The 22503-nt window shown below is 31.1% G+C and overlaps 3 protein-coding genes, 1 non-coding gene and 1 pseudogene across 5 annotated transcripts; 1 reads left to right on the top strand and 4 right to left on the bottom strand.

The window, feature by feature from the left end:
- Positions 1–781: 781 nt before the first annotated feature.
- LOC137819177 (3-methyl-2-oxobutanoate hydroxymethyltransferase 1, mitochondrial) lies at positions 782–4162 on the bottom strand. The gene is made up of 5 exons (XM_068622949.2): positions 3285–4162; positions 3008–3214; positions 2778–2924; positions 1267–1320; positions 782–1183 (listed from the first exon to the last, which is right to left on the bottom strand). The coding sequence occupies exons 1-5, from the start codon at positions 3687–3689 to the stop codon at positions 953–955; spliced, it is 1044 nt and encodes a 347-aa protein (XP_068479050.1). The 5' UTR covers positions 3690–4162; the 3' UTR covers positions 782–952.
- Positions 4027–4099, bottom strand: TRNAA-AGC (transfer RNA alanine (anticodon AGC)). Its single transcript has one exon. It is a non-coding gene; the product is annotated as a tRNA-Ala (tRNA).
- Positions 4162–4949, bottom strand: LOC137819178 (desiccation protectant protein Lea14 homolog). The gene is made up of 2 exons (XM_068622950.2): positions 4700–4949; positions 4162–4574 (listed from the first exon to the last, which is right to left on the bottom strand). The coding sequence occupies exons 1-2, from the start codon at positions 4903–4905 to the stop codon at positions 4322–4324; spliced, it is 459 nt and encodes a 152-aa protein (XP_068479051.1). The 5' UTR covers positions 4906–4949; the 3' UTR covers positions 4162–4321.
- Positions 4950–9064: 4115 nt separating this feature from the next.
- On the bottom strand, positions 9065–10458 carry LOC137818846 (putative WRKY transcription factor 24). 2 transcript variants are annotated; one of them, XM_068622475.2, is made up of 2 exons: positions 10009–10458; positions 9065–9486 (listed from the first exon to the last, which is right to left on the bottom strand). In XM_068622475.2, exons 1-2 carry the CDS (start codon positions 10401–10403, stop codon positions 9273–9275), a joined length of 609 nt encoding a protein of 202 aa, XP_068478576.1. In that variant the 5' UTR covers positions 10404–10458; the 3' UTR covers positions 9065–9272. The 2 variants fall into 2 exon arrangements, with proteins under 2 accessions (XP_068478576.1, XP_090152732.1); XM_090296606.1 differs by having other exon boundaries at positions 9065–9483.
- A 6105-nt stretch (positions 10459–16563) lies between these two features.
- LOC137818910 (galactokinase-like) lies at positions 16564–18484 on the top strand (annotated as a pseudogene).
- Positions 18485–22503: the final 4019 nt, after the last annotated feature.

The following is a 22503-nucleotide window of genomic DNA, read 5'->3' as shown; positions in this document are numbered from 1 at the left end:
ACTCCAAGCAATAAATGCAAGAGATAAGATTTGAACATCTAACTCAAAAAAATTAACTCCATTGATCACTAAACCAAGATAACTTCTTCCAGTATTGATGCCATTTTTTTTATATACATGTATAATTTGTAAATTGATATATAATTTTAGTTCCCAACTCTGTTTTCTTTTAATTCCTGCAAAGATTTGTTAGTTTCAGTTTCTTCTAACCATTTGTTTTTGGTCCTTAAATTCTAAATTTTTGTTTATAAGAGCAAGTTAAATTATTTTTTTATAGTGTAGAAAGTGAATTTTATATGTAGATTTAAACGGAGGAGAAACAACAAATGAAATAAGGGAAAAAAATCAATCGTAGAATTTATAATAATATTGTAAAATGTTTCTTTAGAATTAATTTAATTTTGATTTGAAATAAGTCGGCTGCGTTAATAAGAAGTCAATTATCGATCCTATAATTTATTTTAAAAAAAAAAACTTAAATTGACTTATAAAATGATTTTGCTCAAAAATTAATTATCATTCCTAAAATCTATTATAAAAATTTTATCTGACTTGACATATAAAATATAAAGAAATATAGTTTCACATCTTCAAAAACAAAAATAAAGAATCTTGGTTCAAATCATTAGCTGTATCTTTCATATGAAGGAGTTACACAATAAAGAAACCCCAGACTTTTCTCCCCAGTATAAACTAAATCAATATGGATATAAAGTACATCCATATGTAAAAAAAAATAAACCCACTAAAGTAACAGGGAATCAGAACAACAAAAATCATCTAGTTTCAGAGTTTGCTCCATTACACTACTTCAAAACTGACGTTTATTGTAGAAATTCCATATGATATTGGAGAACAAAAAATAAACATCAAGACAGTTTTGCATTGGCCTTTGATCAACAAAAAGATAAAATAAAATAAAAAGTTACTGAAGTGATTTTAAGTATATCATTTAAGCCGTATCCATCTTCTGAACTGCTTCAAATGCAGCAGATGCTGCCTTTTCCAAACCTAACCTCTGCAACTCATTTGAAAAAACATCTGCATCTGTCTTGCTTATTTTGTACGGGCTATGGCGAGCATCAGGAAACGAACCATTTGTAACATCTTCCTTATACTCCAGTAAGGCTTTATTGATGACGTCTCCTACACGTGCATACTGCTTACAGAATTTTGGAGTAACCTAAAAAAATTCATCACCTCAAAATTAGCAATGAATCTCATAATGTTTGAAAGAAAAACAAGGTTAAGAGATGCTAGAAATACCTTTGCATGGTGGGGGTGTTGTAGCATACCAAGCAGATCATGGTAAACCAGCACCTGAGTGAACAATGAAACAAAATTATAAATCCTCTGCTTTCCCTTTTACCCCGAAAGGTTTCTTTTGTTTCTTCCCAATAAAAACAAATGTAAAATTGAAACTCAAATAAGGCTCTGTTCAATTATCTGAAAATGACTAAGGGATAATCAAACAAGAATCCTGCTCTAGCCAAGAATTTAGAATACTCCTTGAACTAAAACATTTAATATTAGTGTCTTGTTTCTCTAAGGTGGTGTTGTCTTCTTTATTATAGTGAGATTTTCCCCTTTAGTCACAATTAGATTTTCCCTCTTATTTCCTTAATTCTATTGTTCTGTTTTTATTATGTTGATTTTCTTGGCACAATTTTATAATCTGGATATTGACCCAAATTATGGTCTGAATTGATCGATCCATAGAATCAACTGATAACCTATCGACACACAACCCCTCAAGCTCTGGTGCTTGCATAAAGTCTAATAAGCCAAGCAAATGATCTGGTGAAAGTCTATTAGCACAGTCCTGGATGAACATAAAACCATATCATCCTCAATGTTTAGATAAGTGAGCTCAGTTAAAACCATACCATCCTCAGACTCGATTTTTAGACAAATGAACTTAATTAATACTATATCCACTCAGTCGATTATTCGATAGGTAAGCTCAGTTAATTATTAATGGTTGAACTCACTTTAACACACTATCATCCTAATCAATTTAAGAATTGAACTTGATTAAGAATGACAATCCTTAAAAATTATTGCAAAGTGAAATTTAGGAAGCTACAAAAACGTATCAACATAACATCGCCTATCAAAATTCTATCATATTTATTGACTATTATTTTGTTTAAAATAGATATTAAAAAAATTATTTATAACTTTACTAGTAAAACTTTTTTAAGTAAATAAATAAATAAAATTTCTTGTAATAAAATAATTAAAAGATTTTTATTTTATAATTCGTTAGTTCTACGTCATATAAAAAAATATATTTAAATAAACTAAATATTAGATGAAGAGGACAAACACATAGATGACAGAATAAATAGTGTTGTTTTGTTTGAGAAAGATAATAAAATAGAAAAAAAAATCTACCCATAACAAAATTTATTTATTTTACTGAAATAATAATCACTCGAACTAATAACAGAAATAAAATGAGTGAAATTAGAAATATGACAAAGTGTACTTTCATATTTTTTCTAAAGTACATGAAAAAGTGTACTTGCAGATTTGATGAATAATAATTTAGTAATTCACAACACTAGTTTCTAATTAAAGGAAGATACTGAAGACCAATTTAAGCATATTCTCGAACTCAATAAAGTCCAACACAGCAGCATAATGAAACAGTAAACACCTTCAAATAAAGCAAGATCAAATCTTGCTAGCCCTCATCTTTTACTAAAAGAAAAAACAAACAAACTCATCTCAATCACAGAACCCTAGCAAAAAGGGAAATCAATCCAACTGACCTGTCCACTGCAAAAGGGTCCAGCACCAATTCCAATTGTGGGAATTTGAAGGGCTGCCGTTGCTGCGGCGGCAACCGGCGGAGGCACACATTCTAGAACAACAGAAAAACACCCTGCTTCTTGCAAAGCCAATGCAGTCTCTACAACCTACACACACACACCCCTTCCTTTCAGTTTCAGAACAACAATAAAACGAATCAATTTCCAAATAGATGGACGAAGAGAGAGACCTTGACAGCACTGGCAACATTTCTTCCTTGAGGTCTAAACCCTCCTAAAACACTAATGGCCTGAGGAGTAAGACCCACATGGCCCATGACAGCAATTCCAGCCTCAACAATAGCCTTCGCTGCAACAATTCTGGAAGGAGACCCTCCTTCAAGTTTTATGGCATCCATTCCACCTTCCTTCAAAATCCGAACCGCTGTATCCACCGCCTGCAACACTCAAACACATTCAACCATGACTGAAACAATTAAACAAACATCACAGGCGCATCAACACCACCTGATTGGGATTGGACTCGTAGGTCCCGAAAGGCAAGTCCCCGACGAGGAGCGGCGTCTTGGCCCCGCGGGCCACGGCGCGGCAGTGGACAAGCATCTCGTCGAGCGTGATGGGGAGCGTGGTGTCGTGGCCGTGGACCACCATGGCGGCGGAGTCGCCTACGAGACAGATGTCGACGGCGGCGGTGTCGAGGTGAACGGCGGCGGGGTAATCGTAAGCGGTGACCATGGTGATGGGCTGGGACGATCGGTGCTTCTCGCTCAAGTGCCTGAGCGTGACTCGCTTGTTCGGGTTCTGCGCCGTGGGACCCGAATAGACGGTGTTCTCGGGAACGTTGCTGAAGCAACGGAGAAGACTCGCCATAGAGCCACGAGAAGCGTTTCTCGCTCGCAACAAAGACGCCATTGTGCAGTACAGAGTGAGGGGAATTGAAGGGAAGGAAAAACACAAATTGGATTCACCAACTACTTTCAAATCTTGTGATCATCACTACTGTGTGTTGACGGAAAAACATTAAAAAGTGTCTGTGTTTCTGTTGTTACAAATATTTATTACTTTTCTATGGTATTTTTAATCAACACATACTAATGTACCATATTTAGAAATTTTATATAACTTATTTAATCATTTTTTTAAATAATCAAAGATAATCATATTCACAGTAAGAAAATTATAAATGATCAGAAAAATAGCAAGGAAGAAGAAATATAGGCATTGGAAAACAAAAAGCATATAAAAAAGATGGAGATGCGGGGTATCGATCCCCGTACCTCTCGCATGCTAAGCGAGCGCTCTACCATCTGAGCTACATCCCCTTACGTTTTCTTATTACAATAGTTAATATTGATTTAAATATTATTATAGATTCAGAATCATATATATGAAGAGTAGTATTATTATAAGGCCATGTATATACATAGTTTGAGAAGATGCAGAAAGGTGGAAAGTTAAGTTACATATAAAAGGAAAACACATGATGATGTTGGTGTGCATTGTGCAGTGCATTTATTTAGTTTGTGGGAAGCTTTGTGGTGTGCCTAGGCAAACATGGTAGAGAGGGTTGGAAGCTTGATCTCTCCGTTGTGAGAGAGAGGGATGGTGAAGTTGCCAATGACAGGAAGGTCAATAACGAGCCGAAGATCCAGTTGGTAGTCTATGTCCCAGTCAGCACCAATGTCCTTAGCAAGGGACATTAATATGCTGTATGGAACCTTAACTGGGACATCCACCATGGTCGTGTCCTTTCCCTTCAAAGATCCTGGGTCCGGAATTGTCCCTGATGCTATCTCCCTTCACCACACAACACAAAAACATAAAAAAAACACTCATTTCTATGTTCATTCTTAATAATCTTATACTTATCAAATACTCACACCAGTTTTTTATTACATTCATGTAACAATCAGAAAGGGTACCTGGACGCGCTTTTGAAAGAGTAGTTGATCTCACAGATGGGAATCGGAGTTGAATAAGGGTTACGAACAGCGACCTTCACCAAGTACTCCATACTATCTTTGCTCACGCGCTTGAAGTCCACGTCGCTCACACTCGCCTCAGGCTTCGCCATTTCGCTTATCTTCTCCGACACGAAGTTCGTCGCTTTACCCAACAACTGCGACATTTTTTAGTTTCAACGATACGCTTAACACTGGCGCTGTGAAGAACGTAACAGATGCATAACCAATTTATATAGCAAGAGATAAATGGAACGCTTGTCCTAATATGCCAGTACGAGGATCCTGCTACTGACACGTGTGTGTCCCTTACCCGACACTTCATGAATCGTGATACGTGTCGCACGTGCCCCGCTTCGGGCAATGATCCTCATCACTCATCCTGTGTCGAAAGAACCAGAAGAATAGTATTCAATGGTATTTTTTTAATTATGGATAATAAACCAATATTTAGATTATGTTCAGGATACTTATGGTAAAATAATAAATTATATATAATCACTATTCATATTAAATAATATTTTTAAGTATTGACATTATACTGTAATTTTATAATTCATAATGTAAAAATCGGTATAAAATTATTTTTAATTATCAATAAGTAAATTGAAAATAAATCTAAAATAGAGTAAATTATAAAATAGAATAATTTAAAGATAAATTATGTGAGAGATTAAAACGGGTAATTTACTGGGTCACGATTTCTTGTATTTGTGCTGTAAAGTATGCCAAAGCTTCACTTTTAAAATATTAAGAGGTGAACGCTTCACTTTTAAAATATTTATTCTGAATTATAATATAGAATACATTATTTTAACGTTTAATTATATTAATAATGTAAAACTTTATATTCTACACCAAAATCATAAATTCTCCTAGTGTAGCGTTTTGAGTCCTTAAATTAAGTGTTAAACATAATTGTAAAAAACTATTAAATTTTAAAAATAATTATGTTAAAAATATTGATAAAATAATGTATTAATTAATTAACCAGATAATTTGAATTAATAATATCAAAATTACCGTCGTATTCAAAATTAAACTCTAAGAAGTTTAACTAATTGAAAGCATATGTGTCACGCACTTCAATTTTTTTAAGGGATAAGTAGATACAACTTCCTAGCTAATTTTGTTAATTTTGTGTGTGTGTCTGTGCTTTTTTTTTTTCAAATAAATTCCATGGACCGGCATATAGGAGTTTTAATTGTTGAAATTTATATAAATATTAAATTAGTTTTTTAAATATTTGTACTATAATATTAACGAAAGTTAAATTGACTTTAACATGATGTTAATTTTTTTTAAAAGTAAATAAAAACTGTAAAATATTGTTTTAATAAAGTTTAAATAAAAAATATTAGTGTCAACTAAATCTATATTAAATTAAATAAATTTTACATAAAAATATAATATTAAATAAATTTTAAAATAAGATACATTAGTCAACTTACGTTAAATTAAATAAATTTTAAATAAAAAATATAAGTATTACTACACTAAATTAAATAAATTTTAAAATTAAAAAATATTAAAATTTATTAAATTTACGTTAAAATAAATAAAATTAAAAGAATTTACAACATTTGACCCGACCTTCTTAACCTGACAACCCAAGGACAGGGCGACGTGAGAAAACTCGTTAGCCCGCTTCTTTATTTTTAGTATCTTAAAAGAGGAATCTCATACTTTTTGGAATTAAAATTGGGGGTGGTCAATGTTTTATGTAGAACTTTATCTACATTAATTTTTTTATACATCATTTGATTCATTGAAGTAATTGTTGATATTAAAGTTTGATTAGAAATATTAAAGTTTGTTCTTCCTTACATTTTTATTATCCAAAAAGTTATATCAATAACTATAATCAAATAAATATATCCAAAACAAAAAAATTTAAAAAAAGAAAAATTAAAATAAAATTGAAAAGTGGTGGATCAACCCACTGGTCATCCTATAGTGAGACAGATTATCAATTTCAGCCCGTATAATCTTGAAGGACTAACCCACCAAATTCCATTTTTAACAAGCCAAAATGGGTTGGACTAACCAATTTTTCCATTCCTATAAATTTCTGGTAGGGTTAGCTAATGATTCGTTTTGCTATATCCTTTTTTATACTAGAGAATAGGTAGTTTTGGTGGATACATTAGCTTATTGTATTAGCTATTTCGAGTGAATTATGAAATGTAGTCTAAAATATTTTTTAATAAGGTTTGAAGTATCCTTAAATACTTCAATTATATTCATTTAATTCTTTCCTTATCAAGTAAAAAATGCTAAAAATAATATTAGAATTGAATGAGAATGCACTTATTAAATTGTTTAAATACATATCCATTCTTTTATTTTAATTATTATTATATTTTGATTTGTTATATATATGTATCGGTACAACATATACTTTTCGATTAGGGAAATACATTTTACTATATCCATCACAATCTCATCGTAATGCTTAACTCAGCTTTGATATCTATATATGTATTTGAATCAACAAAGAATAAATTAATAGGAAGTACAATGGATGTTTAAACCCATTTACGTATTGTATATCCATTTACAAAAATAGATACATATCAATGTACCAACTAAAAAAAATATATCCTATGTACCAACTATAAAATATAACCTTCAAGATACCCTGCATTCTCGGATGCAGCCCATAAAATACAAGATTGCATACATATCACACACACATCATTTGAAGCTATCTGAGGTTTAAGTTTTGAATTCTAGAGTTTGGTAATGCATAAAGTCTGAAAACAAAGGTTGGTGGATGTTTATCCAGATCTATAGTTTCCTTTTGTAGTTGCAACATTTAGCTTATCATGTTCTTGCCTACTCCAAAACGCCTTCATAGAATGCACCCAAATTACTACCACCACTTTGTGTTACCTTTAGCCATGTGTGCAATACTGATATGGTAGCAATGCTGAAACCCTTGCATATATTTCTTTTCCATGGTATGGTACATGTCTGCACCTATCATTCTTAGCACAAAAAATACTCACACAGAGCCTATTATCCTATCTATTCCTATCTCATTCAGCATTTTCTATTACTTATCCGTATCCTAATTCAACTAAGATCTTTTAGACAAGTAATAGGATTAAGACACCAATAAATTCAGTCTTGAATATTTGTTTGTTATCTAGTCTCATGTTTTTAACTACACAATAATACAAATCTCATTTGCATCTGTAGTTTCTCCTTTGTATATGATATTATTTATCTAGTTCTAGATTTCCCACACAGTTGTCATCCACACAAATCGCCAAACTGAATTTTGTTCTAGATTGTGGTGTACACTTCCCTTCCCCAAACCATTTGTAACACTGATTCCAAACTCTCCATGCAAATTTACAAGAAAAAACAGATGTGACTCGTTGTTTTCTCTTTGTGCTCACACATTACAAATAATATGTTGGTGACCATTATTTCCTTTCTCACTAGGTTATTCTTGGTGACTATTTTATTGATAACCAGTCTCCAAGCAAAGTGTTGAGCAGAGAGAAGTGTCCCAACCTCAAATATTTTACTAAATACTTCCAAAAGCAGATTTGACTGAGTATGTTTCTAGTCTCTCATCTGTTCATGCCCACTAGTCTTCCTTATTAGTCTTTAAGTTATGTCCCTATATAACCTCTTCCAGACTTGTTAGGTATGGTAGTTCCCATTCGAATTAGCCTCTTCTCCAGTCCAACTCCCATTCCCATATTCCATTTCCCATTGTTCCATCTTCCATTCGAATTAGCCTCTTCTCCAGTCCAACTACCATTTCCATATCCCATTGTTCCATCTTCCTACCTCTTTAATTGTTGCATATTTCTATTTGGAGTTATTATATATTGTTGGATATCTTTGAAGTAATGGTTCTACTCAAATTCCCCTGCTTTCTATCATACATTTTGCTGAAACCAATCCTCCATTGACGTTTCGTTGGAAGCTTTTCTAATGTCTCTCCACCACCCTCATTCCTTTGTGGAATGACCCCTAATACTAACATCTCTCCAAGTATCATACTTGAACTAAATTATCTCCTTTCATACTCCTCCCTCTCTGTTCCAAACTTCCATCTCCATTTTTCTAGTAGGATTACATTAAATATTTTAATTTATCCTTTACCCTAGCCCTCCCAATTCTTTAGGTTTGCAGACTACCTCCCATTTTACTCATGATATCCTTCTTCCTTCCTATCCCCAAACCCATATGAACTTTCTTTGTATTTTTTATCTCTCCCTTTCAACATTTACATGCATCTTAAGAAAAGATAAGTAAAATAAAAGAAGGTCTGTAATGACATATTTAAGTAGACGAAAGCCCTGCTAAGGACAGATAAGAATTGGCAATATCTATCCATATATCATTCTTTGCAGTAAATTTTACATCTCAATTACACCAATTGATTAATTAGAAAGCAAATTAAGATCCTAAATACAGGTAATGAAACTTGTGTTCTTGATGTAGTTTTTTTTATAGATGAAGTTACATTACATATACTTGTGTAAATCCATACACATGCATGCATGTGTGGCTACAGCAGAGAAGCAGGAGAAGCGTTGTTGTTGGAACCTAACCTAGAGAGAAACTGCATCTGCTTGAGCAGAGGTGCCAGGGTTTCCATGAGCTTTTCGCATGGATGATTGTGAATTCCCTCGTAAGTGGTCACCACGATGCTTGTGTCTTTGGATAACCTTTGCACCTGTTTCTTCACATTGCACGTATGATGCGTGCAACGATAGTAGCTTCTTTATGGTCCAATGCAAAATGAAAATATGTTTATATGCACCATCAATCAGTTATATACAAACAAGTTAATCGTTGTAAAAGTAGTAACAATTCGCTAAATAATGTTCATTTTGGGGTGTGAATATGCCAAGGTCTTCATGATCTATAATAAACTAAATCTAACCATCTTAGATAATTGAATAATTTTTTTGTGAAATGGAAGGATCTATATGATTGCTTATAAGTTATTAGTAATATAAAATCCTTCTATCTAATTAAATCATATATATATATATATATATATATTTTTTTTTTCACTAGTTTTTGTTGTACAATTTTTTAAATAAGGAAAAAAATTACCCATTAATACCATGCTAATTATTTTTTCTTCGGTATATAATAAAAGACTAATATCAGTTCACCAAGAAATTAATACCATTCTCTTCGATTAATGTTTATTTTCCTCCTTTGAGTGTAGATTAGATAAGCATAACCGTGCATGCATGCAACGTGAAAGAAAGGTAACTTGGTTTATAACGCACCTGGGATGCATGTTGTTCTTCACGGCTTTCTGCCCATATTTCCTCCAACGATAACCATCATCCAGAATATCATCTGCACTTCGAGTCTGAAACGCAAACCTGGGTCGTGTTGTCTTCTTCATTCTGCCTCCTTTCCTTTTATCTTTATCATTCTTTTCATCCACGTGAGCACCATTTTCTGCCATCAAAGCACAGGACAAGGATGACGAAGACGAGGATGAAGAAGAAGAAGAAGAAGCGTATTCCATGGTGGCCTTGGCATCCCCAAGGAAATTGTTGTGGCCAGAGAAAAGGTTAACCCAGTCTATGTCATCATGCAAGCCTTGAGGTTCCAAAGGGTTTTGCATCATTGACGTGGGAGTGAAAAGGAAGGGTGGAGGGTCTTGGCTTTCCATTGAATGTTACTAGGGAAGGTGAACAAAAACTGAGATTGTTTTGAGGTTGAAAGTTATAAAGCAGAAAGATGGTGGAAGGTAGAAGAGGTTGGACAGCCACTCACAGTCACGTGTATGAAGAAACTGAGAGCATGCATCGGTGATAACGAAAGATATGCATGTTGGTCACGTCTTCTAAATTTGTGTCATAGCATGCATTTACATGAATTAGAGCAGTTGAACAAAAGTAGTTGAAATATAGTTGAGTTTAGCGTTGTGTGCAACATAGGGCACTCACCTGAATTAACTGAGAATAAGGGTTTTGTTTCTATCTCGATGTTTTAACCATATGCCATCTGCTTGGGAGATGTTAATTTTTCTCCAATTCCCAAAATGTTGAAATCATGTGCTGTTTACCAACCAAAGGATTTGACCACTTTGCATTGACACTTTTGATGCTATCATTTTAAAATACATGATGTTGTGAAGATGTCATACTAGCAAAAAACATACATTTTAAAATGCTCGATGTACACTTATTGAGCAAACAAAAGATAAAAAAAAATGATGAATGTTGTAGAAAGAAAAGAATAAAAAATATATAAAAATAAGAACTAAAAGATATTAAAATTGAAAAAACTCGATGATGTGATGTGATTCTAAATTAAGAAAACTTTCAATTTATGTATTATAAGTTCATTGACTTCAAGCTTACATTTATCATTCATTATAAAAAAATATTACATTTATTTATGGAATTTTTTTGTAAAAAATGAGAATTTTTTTGTTGATAATAAGAAATTGTCTACCGTTAATATTAATAATATTGATAATACCGTTAATATTAAAATAATATTAATATTATTATTATTAAAAATAATATAATTAATATTAATTACAATTTTAATAGTATTAATAAAAATATTAATATTAATTACATTATTAATGATATTTATAAAAGTATAAATACTAGTAACAATAATAATATTAATACTTATTACTAGTATTATTAATAATAAATCAGTAATAATATTATTAGTAGTACTATTAATAAAATATTATCCATATATAGATTCGTAGAAATTAATGTCTTCGAATGGTAATATTAAAACTATTAATAATGATAACAATACTATTAGTGATAGTATTAACATTAATATTCATAATATTAACAAAAAATAATAATAATATTAATATTTATTATTATTATTAATAATTAATATTATCTATAAATATAAATTTGTATGTAAATTTACCTAATAATAAAAAATTGTAAGTATAAACTTTTCTACTATGTAGGTAATACCTATATATATATGCATAACACACTAATAATAACAATAATATTTATAATAATAATTATAAAATTAGTAATTATATGAATAACATTAATTATAATATAAGTAATATTAATAATAATAATACTAATATTTATTATTATTCACGCACATATAGTAGATATGTAGGTATTATTTACGAAATTAGGTATATGTAATACCTATATAATAATAATAATGATGATATTATTATTATTATTTCTATCACTATTAATAATATTATTAATAATAATTAATAAGTAATAATTTGTATGTAGTATTGAATTGATTAGAAAATACAAATTTGTAAATAATAATTTATATGTAATGTTGAATTTATTTATAGATAAAAATATGTAGATAATGATTCATGAATAATTTTTAATTTTTTTTCTCCGATTACAATTTCTTTAGATCGACAAAATGAATGATAAGTTTGGATTAACTTTTTTTATAAATACTTTTAGATAATTATTAATATTTTGTGTAGAAGCAAACATTTTCCTGTGATGGAAAGAAGTTAATGAGTGTATAATACCATATTTAAAGCATAAAGAATTATAAAAGTATAAAGAAGTCAGCCCATGCTTTCAGGACCAAAGATAAGGGGAAATTTCTTGTTAAGAAGAAAAAGAAAGTGTTGATTTGGACTCCAAAACAATACAAGTTGGTGAACTAATAAGATATTCAAATACAAACCACAACAAAATCGAAAATATTCAAAACGTAACAATCACCACCTATAACCTGTTTACAACAGTACAGCTACAAGAACTTCGATCATTGTTTTTTATGCTTCTGTGATTCATGACACATAGTCCAAATCCCCTCAAAGTAACATAATTTTCATAAGAAAAATTTTGTAACATTCTTTGGGTTTCACTTCACTCATGGACACGCAAAGTTTTGGAAATATAAAAAAAATAGACATTCACTAATTTTTTCTTTAAATTGTTTTTAATGAGTTTTGACTTAATTTTTATATTTATTTATAATTTTTTAATAATATTATTTTTCATACGATAATGGTTGAATCCTCAAGTCTAATTGATATGTTAAGTTTTATAATAATGTATAAGATGATAGTTTATATCTTCTCTAGTATAAATCATTTACTTATTTTTATTAGTCAACAACATAATGAACCCTGTTTATTTTAATCTCCAAATAACAATCACCAAATTATTTATTCCCAAATCATTATTTTCAAAGTATTGTATGTTGGCTTTTAAGAACTGGGTCATGTTTTTAAACTTTAAACTTCAAAAGTGAGACATAATGACATATGGGCTTTATCTATGATTTGATTTGGCTTCACAGCAGAAGATTTTTTTTCAAAACCAGAAATGATAACATCCAAGTTGATGGAATCATTCACCTATGAAGTGGGAGTTGGATATAATTGTTCTCTTTAGATGGATTTTTCAATTTGACATATTTATTTGTATCTCCCTTTTATTGAAGCATTGCCTGTATCAACACCAATCACTATGCTTAGTAGAACTTAACATTGCTTTCAATTGATGAAATTGAAGTTCAGGGTCCAAGAAGTAATTTAAATTTTTAGAAACTGCAGTGAAATGGAAAACAATATTGCTGGAGATAATTATTAATTTCACCTCTCAATGTTGGGGAATTTATTGTATAGAGAGAGATTGAACATATTGCCATTATTATGGGGTTAAGGGCTCCTTCCTTTGCCTATTTAAGCTGAATTACTTTTGTTTCTGCTCACAAAATATATAGTTGGCCTCAAAACTACTCTATTTGTAATTTTGTTGCCAACTATTCCTTGTTGCTTTTTTTATCTATTCTTTTCCTGGCCTATCAAAGATACATGATCAGCCTGTTTGTTTTTTTTTATAGATAGTGCCAAATATATCAGCAAAGATTAAATGAATTAATTTTTTTTTATAGATTGTAACCCTTTTACATAATATTAATCTATTTTTCTAAAAAGTTATCTAACTTGTAAAGATCAACACATATGTTTGGTTCCCAAAACAATGCAGAAAAACTGCAATTCTCCTGCACTGTAGATAACAAAAAACAACACATTATGTAGCAAAAGAACAAAAATTCAGCATTTTATAGGATCCCTCTTAGCAGCTGATATTCTTTTTCCAACACCTCAAGCTTATCCTGTCCATGACCTTAACATGAGTATCATTGGAACTGCATGCAGTATGTGCTTGCACCTATGCTCACAGTGATGCTTCTGCTACGCCCCTCTGCTGCAGTCATAGTTGTTCAAAATTCCTTCTATTTCCTTCCTCCAAGCTTCCTTCCTGTAGCTGCCTCAAACATCTTCCAGAAGCCATTACACGTTAGAAAAGTGATAGTGGGCAATGATGGCTGCATACTCAAATGAGTTTTCTGCAGCTGCTTTCTCTGCTTTAACGCTGCCAAACTTCAGTCTTGGCTTTATAATTTTTCCTTACTACTCTTATAGGCAGAGTCTAGTCCCTGCTACACAATTTGTTAAAAAACTGAGCCAAACAATCCTAATACTTACTGTCACAAAATGTAGCCTAGCCTAAAAATTCCTCTCCCACTACCACACCACTCCATGCCATTCTCCTCTCCTACCACCGCTTCCTTTTTCCACAGCTTACATGTTCACCACAACATCACCCCAGTCATCATCTATAAGAACTTTAAGTTCCTAAGGAGTGTAGACAATTTAAAGGATAAAGCAAAGCACCCGATCACAATAGGAAAAATTGAAGTTCTTTACTCTCCTCTTCATCCATGACCATCATACTTGTAGTTGTACCAAGCTAAATTGTGTGAAATTCATTATCTAGTGGATGGAGGATTTTGAGACATTCCGAGCAGCAACAAGTTCAGATCAGTCATACACATCAACTTTAACTCTAAGCCTCTCTCCTGTGCTAGATGAATTCTATGACAATTTGAAATCCGTCGGAGTTTCTGCAGTTTCTGGTGTAGGAATGGAAGCCTTCTTTAAGGTTGTTGAAGTCAATGCAGAGGAATACATGGAAACCTACAAGTATTGTCTTATTTTCATTATTAGGTTACTATTGATTTAGCATATACAACAGGGTGTGATGAGGATGAAGACGAGGAGGTTAATAAGTTCGGCTTTTGATGGGATTAATCACCCGTCGGACTGTATAAGAGTTTGTATTGCGCGTTTTTCACTTTCATTTGGTGTACATGTATACAACCTTAAAAGTTTGATTACCAATTCTTTAACCGGTTTATTTCATATAGTTTAATTTGCTCTGTTTATTTCGTTAATGTTTTTGCAATGCTTGCAAAGATAGTTGTTGGAGATCCCACATCGATTAGAGATAAGGACATTTCATTGTATATAAGTGGGTGCAATCCTCACCTTATCGAGCCGGTTTTATGGGGTTGAGTTAGGTTTAAAGTCCACCTTGTAATATGGTATCAGAGCCATTTCGAGCCTATCCTAACGAGTATTTGTTGGGCTTATCAGGCCACCCGCTATCGGGCCACTATCGGACCACCCATAATATGTTATCCCACGCACGAGCTTCTATCTATCACTCTCGGCGTGAGGGGGGTGTGTTATTTTTGTATTTATAAATGACTTGAACATTTGCTTCGCCAGAAATCTGTAGTGATTTTGTCTTGTGTGAGTGTGACAAGGGAAGGGGTTCTTATAGTCATTTCCACATCCAACAAAACCTGAGTAATATTTTCTTTTTCACAATTTAACTGGTTCATAATTACTATGTTACAGCTTCTTGCTGATTGACACACTCATTGATCAATGTTTGTAATTGACACTTAAAATATAATGTCTCAGGTGAATAATTGAACATGTGCATATGGTCTTGCTGTGTTTGTTTACTCCATTAATCACAACTAAACTATGTAAAATATTTTCTATTATCTTCTATTTGATTTCACTTTACAATTTTATAAAGTATGAATTTTGAAACTCAAGAGCTACAGTAAAATGCTAGATGTTTAAAATAAATTGCTTTAGGGTAGGAAGAGATACATATAGTTATTAAATTCCATAATTTAGGGATGATCAGGACACCATGCTTGTAGCCACAATTTGAAAACGATGGTCATTTCACTTTAGAAGTATGTTGCATAATTGACCAAAATGCATTAAGCTGCTTCCAACTGCATACGGGGTATTATTCAATTTGTGTTTCTCTTCCAACATTCTGACGTTTTACCTCAACTAAAACATTTTTCTTTGGTTTTACTTGACAGGCAATCTCTGTAATGGCCAAGACTGGGTTTGCAGAGCTTATTGATTTCAACCCAATTCGTGCAACAGATGTGCAACTTCCTACTGGTGGGAGTTTTGTGATAGCTCATTCTCTGGCAGAGTCTCAGAAGGCTGTTACTGCTGCGACAAATTATAACAATAGGGTTCTTGAATGCCGTTTGGCTTCTGTGAGTATATTCCAATCTTGTACCCTCTCCTTAATTACTGTTTCTTGAGCAAAATATCTTTACCACACTATTTTATATAACCTCTCAGGGTATATTTATTGGATGCAAATGCCTAAGAAGTTTGGTAAAGTCCTTTATGACTTCATGTAAACTACCAAAACCTCTTGTTGTCACCATTAAACTCATAGTCGCTTTGATTAGTCAACTAGATTTAACTTGTTTAATTTCTTTCATATGCTGAAGTCTGAACATTATTTTACCCATTTTTATTATTGAATTGAACAAGGAAAAACCTGTTCATTACATGTTGGACTTAATCATTAATGTGTATGTGCACGCATCAAAGTCTAGTTGCTTCATGTTGGACTTATTCATTACATGTCTATGTGCACTCAAAAACCTGTTTCTTATATTTATTAACTAAAAATTACTGTTGTGAAAATTTTCAGATTGTCCTAATGGATCCAAAAGAGGCAATGTCAAAAGTGAGCACATTGTCTGATGTTGAAGGTTTATGTGTATCATTTGCTGCTGTTCATAACTCATCTGATCCTGTACATGCTGTAAACGTAATTGAACCTGGTATGATGTCATCCTTAGAATTGGCCTTGGATGACACTATTTTTTTATTTCAGGAACATTTTATTTCACTTAACGGATTTCTTTGAATTTTAATTTTTTTTTTCTGCGTTCATACAAATCTCAATCCTGTTATAACTGTTATAAAAACTTTTCATTTGGTGCAGGAATATTTGAAAGAAGAACCATATACCGCTGAAGAAATTGAAGAAGTTACTGAGGAAAAGCTGACCACATTTTTGAGCAACAATGCAGTTTATTTAGAAGTCTTAAAAGTTGCAAAGCAATACAAGTTACATCCGGTGTTTTTAAGCTTCATTATCTAATTTACTCGCACTTGTTTAGAAGGTTTTTTTTTTTATGACATACTGCAATTACGAAATATCAAATAATTTTGTGCTTTTGTATTTCATCAGCCAATAAGAATTTCCATCGAATCAAAATTATTAACAGCCAATGTATTATCCCTTTTATACACTGTTGTTTATTTGACACATTTTGTTTCTAGAGAGCTGCTCATGTGTATTCAGAAGCCAAGAGGGTACATGCTTTTAAGGATGTCGTATCTTCAAATCTAAGGTGAGTGTTTTGGACTCTACACTATACAGTTGGTCTTTAATGTGAGTTGGATGAGTACCACTCTAAATTTCTTCCAACTAGTTTGTCTTTATTTTCATATAAAAATGCCTCGGGGACTAATCTCATCAGTTTGCAACTTTGCATGTATTGTTATTCTTTTGTAAGTGAGCTATAGATTACTTTTATGTAACTACTGCATTTTTTCAGCGACGAGGACAAGCTGAAGAGGCTTGGTGACCTTATGAACGAGAGTCACCATAGCTGCAGCGTTTTATGAGTGCAGGTACTAAAATAGAGTATTGTGTCTTAGTTGAATAATGTATGCATTATCAATTGTTTGGTTTCTCTGGATGTATGTATGCAATATTTTCCAATATATTTTCCAACCTTAAAAGCTATGTAGCACAAACACGGACAAAAATACAGAAATACGTATAATCTCTAAAATTAGAACACAGGAACACTGATATATATATATATATATATATATTATAATTATGAATTATATAAATTGTTAATAAAGATTTATGTGGATAAGTATCTTTCAGATTTGTTTTTTGAGCAAAAAGATGTTTTTCATGACAGGTTTAAAAAGATTTGTTTTTTATTTTTATAATCATAATAAAAATTTATACAATTAATGTATTTTTCTTTTTTAAAATTGTGTTAGAACCATACTATAATTGTTAGAAATTTAAAAAATATTTTTTGAATTGTACAATTTAAGAATAGGCATCCTACAAGTGTCATACGAGTGTCATGTTCGATACGAGTATCCGACATCGACACACTATTTAAGAGGAGTGTCTGAGCTTAACAAATATGTTATTGTAAGATGTAGTTTCCTTTTTCGGCAAATAAAGTTGATATTTTCTTTTATCCATGGAATCAGCTGTGAAGAACTTGTAAATATTTGCCGTAACAATGGTGCTCTTGGGGCTAGGCTTACTGGAGCTGGATGGGGTGGTTATGCAGTTTGCTTTGGTGAAGGAGAACACAGTTCCACAATTTATCCTTACTTTACAGGTTTATTTAAATATTACACTTAACAATCCTAATTAATCATTGGAGACCTGGTATTTACAGGCAGTGAATGCTGAATTTTATATCCATTACAGGAATGTTTCTACCAGTCTAGGATAGACAAGGGTGTTATTAAGAAGACCAATATATGTATTTGCTTCCAAGCCATCAAGTGGTGCTGCTATATTAAAGTTTTAGTATATTTTTCACTCACTTCCCTTATGATGGCTGAGCGGAAACCTTTTCCCCTTAAAAATATAAACACATGCAATTTCAGATGGATGGAGTAAAATATTAAATGGTACCCTATTTTCGTCGTTAATTTATTTTAGTTGACACAAAACAGTAATGACATTGCCGAATGACTTTGAAGTTATCTTCTGTAATTGATAAATAAATGTGTAAACATCCAAGTAGTTGCCACGATTAGGTAAATGGTCAAAATCCTTACTGTTCTTCAAATAAATTACTTGATGTTCATACCGGAAATGGACTGTGTAAGAGTTTGTATAGCACGCTTTTCACCTTCATTCATTTGTTGTACATGTATACAACCTTAAAAGTTTGATTACCAATTATTTAACCGGTTTATTTCATATAGTTTCATTTGCTCTAGGTTTATTTCGTTAATGTTTTTGCAATGCTTGCAGAGATAGTTGTGTTTGATTTTGATGCAACTTGTTTTTTATTTATAAAAGGCTTGAACATTTGCTTCGCCAGAAATCCGTAGTGATTTTGTCTTGTGTGACAAAGGAAGGGGTTCTTGTAGTCATTTCCACATCCAACCAACCTAAGTAATATTTTCTCTTTTCACAATTTAACTGGTAGTTTTTGTTTGAAATATAACTCTATACAATGGAAATTTGGGCCACATGAGTATATATGTACTTGTGTTATTCTGTATTTTTATTCTTTCTAAATAAGTATAAATTATAACAATCAATTTTTTTGTTTAGAAAAGATGATTTTAAAGAATTGTCTTATCACCCGGTAAAAACTATAATTGATAGTTAGAGCTTAACTTATTTTATCTAAGAGTATAACAATCTAAATGTTATAGTTTTATTCAATTGTGATTTAACTCGATATTTGTTAGAAAACTATTCATGTCACTTGCAATAACCTTTTCTTGAGGAGTTATCCCTTTAGGAATCAAACTTTTTTATTGTGATTCAGTACAACCTGCAACAATTCTCTGAACTATTGTTTCATTGGAAATTAAACTCATGATTTTAGATCTAATAACAATAATTGGATCAGACGTTTATCAGTAGATATATAAAAAATTATAACTAATAATTATAACACATCTTTTTACTTAAAGAGTATAATAGTTAAAGTGTCATGATTCATTATGAGACAATTAATACTATCTCCTACAAATAAATATTATATATAGTTTTTTAATTTAATGTTATATAGTTTTTTAGTTTTATTCTGAACATGTTGCAAGAGTAAGGAAACTAAAGAGAACATCTACAAAGTCTCCACTCCACTTGCTTTCACCACAATTAAATGATTTTTTGGTTGTCCACCCTATATCTCAAAGGGGTTGTTACCTCTTTGTTTGAAGTCATGACCGAAACATAAAACTAAAGAATATTAACAAATTAAGTAAAAATAAAATATGTATGATTTTAATAAGATTTTTGATACCTCATCTGTTGCTCGGGTTCTGACACTTCCCTACATGATATGTTTAAGAATTATACTTGTGCGTATATTTTTAAGGGATAAGCAAAGATGATGAGAGAGTTGTGTATGCTCTTGGAATTAAGGAAGCTGGCAAGAAAAAGGTATAGTTTGTTTTTTTCAAAATTCCAAACCAAATCCAACTCACGAGATGCTTTACAATTTGAAAGTTCACAAATTTGTAAAAGCAAACTCAGTTCAGTTTTCCAGATTCAATTTCTTTTGGATTAAATTAGATTTTTAAAAGTTGTTCTGAATTAGAAAGAGATAAATTGTGTCTAACTCATTCAACCCACTCTCCCATGAACTCACTCAACATAGATGAAAGAAGTTGTTTTTATTCCTTTTTCTGGAAGAATAAGAGAAGAAATAATTGATCCAGTAGTAATAAAAGAGTCCAAACCAGAGTTTTCTATACAATTTTAGAACTAATGCTACAAAAATTAAGAGTAACACTACAACTAAATCTCTCAAGAAACAAAGGAAAAAATTGAGTAACAACGGCAAAACCAACTTGTAAAGGCTTTGTTCAGGGTGCAAGAATAAAACCCCACATGTTTAATTATCATAAAAAAAATACATTGCTTTTAGAGAGAGGTTGAAAGAGAGAAAAATGGAAAGATGATAAGCAAAGATTGATTGAGAAATGGAAAATGATATTTGACAATTCTTAGAGTTATATACAATTTTTTATGGGATGAATTTAGAAATAAATATATATAATGAAGAAAAAGTTTGAAATAAAATAACATAAAAAATATTAAAATAATAATATTTGGAGTTATAATGTGATTGTATAACAATTTTGGATGTATAACGTATCATTCCCCTTAAGAATGTAGAGAATAAGTTTGTGATAGATTACAAATAATTGATATTGCTAATTAGATACTAATTTAAAAATAATTTAATAATAATAAAAATTAATTTAAAAATTAAAATTATTTTAGTTTTTAATTTAATCATTATATTAACTAATTATATTTTATTTTTAAAAATTAATTTATATTTTATGATTTTCTTGTAGTGTAAATATATGATATACTGAAATATGTTGATACCTTTGATATTTAAAAACTATTATATAATTGCGTATATTATTATTATTATTAAATTTTACTAATATCTATTATTATAATCTAAATTGAAAAAGTTGTTAAATGATTATTTTTAAAAAAAGTACTTTTCTAAAAATATATATATTTTTCATTATAGAAACGTGATGAATAGCACATTTCCCTGTTTTAAACTTCTAACATGAGCCCCCAGAGAGTAATGAAGCGCTAATTAGGTCGTGCAAAGCATTATTATTGGTTGTTACAGACTCGAGCGTGATAACACCACAACTGGAAAATCTAAGTTCCGTTTTTTTTTTTTTTTTTTTTTTTTTTTCTTTTTCTTTCTTTACTCTATTCTTTCTTCTTTCTTTATTCTATTCTTTAATTTTTTCTTTCTTTACTCCATTCTCTCTTCTTCTTCTTCTTTCTTTATTTATTTCTTTCTTTCTTCCTTTTCTTTTTCCTTTTCATTTTCTTTCTTTATTCTATTAGCTTCTCTATCTCTCTTAATTCTCTCTACTTCTTTTTAAATTTATAATTCCGTTGTCCGAATATTTCAAAATCAGATCATACAGTGGAATAGCATATATATATTTGGAAACATTTCTATATTTGGAAAGATGGTGGGGATCACTTACTCTCCTCTTTCTCATATCTTCTCAGTATTCTCTTTCCGTGTTGCGATTTGGAACAGAGGCAAGTAAACGCAAATCAGAACTTAAGGTCATCCAATTTCAATAACAGAGGTGTGTTTTGTAGCTTATATAAATATCAATATATCCACTCATTTTTTATTTTAGTTTTTCAGAAATTTGAGTCATACAAAGATGAATATTATGAAGTTATGAAACAATAATTTGATGTTTTACACAGCAGCGGCAACTTCTAAACGAGGAAAGAGAAGCGTTTAAAGGAGAAAAGAAATGGAAAAAGGAGTGGTTGCATGGTGATGAATCACAGTTTTCTTCTTCTTAGTCTGTCGCACACTCAAGTTTAGATCCTTAACACTTCCCTTAATAACCAGTTTCTTCACCTCTTTTAATCATTATTTTTATTTTATGTTTTAAAAGTTAAAATAAAATTTTATTTAAACTTTTCATTGACCCAAAACAAACCTACTTTCTGTTGTAGTATTTTACCGATTTAAAATATTTCTAATTGGTTTATCGATGATTCTAAGATTCATTTTATTGTAAGCTGATCATCTTATTTGAATGAACCAACACACAAACCACTTGACCCATATTTTAGTTGAATTGCTCAATCCGATTTTTACTAATATTTAAGTTATATGTTTTAGAATTATCAAATATTAACAAACCAAACATTATTCCTAGTAATGATATGTTAATTATTCTAATTTAGATATTGACTTTGACAAATTTTAAACCATAACTTCATAAAACCATGATGATTAACATGGAGTGAATTGAACTAACTAAATAAAATTAATTGCATTGAAAAGAA

This window comes from Phaseolus vulgaris, chromosome 10 (assembly GCF_051622355.1).
Source record: "Phaseolus vulgaris cultivar YP4 chromosome 10, ASM5162235v1, whole genome shotgun sequence".
NCBI lineage: Eukaryota > Viridiplantae > Streptophyta > Magnoliopsida > Fabales > Fabaceae > Phaseolus > Phaseolus vulgaris.
The sequence above is the reverse complement of the archived record's forward strand: the minus strand, read 5'-3'. Positions and strand labels throughout refer to the sequence as shown.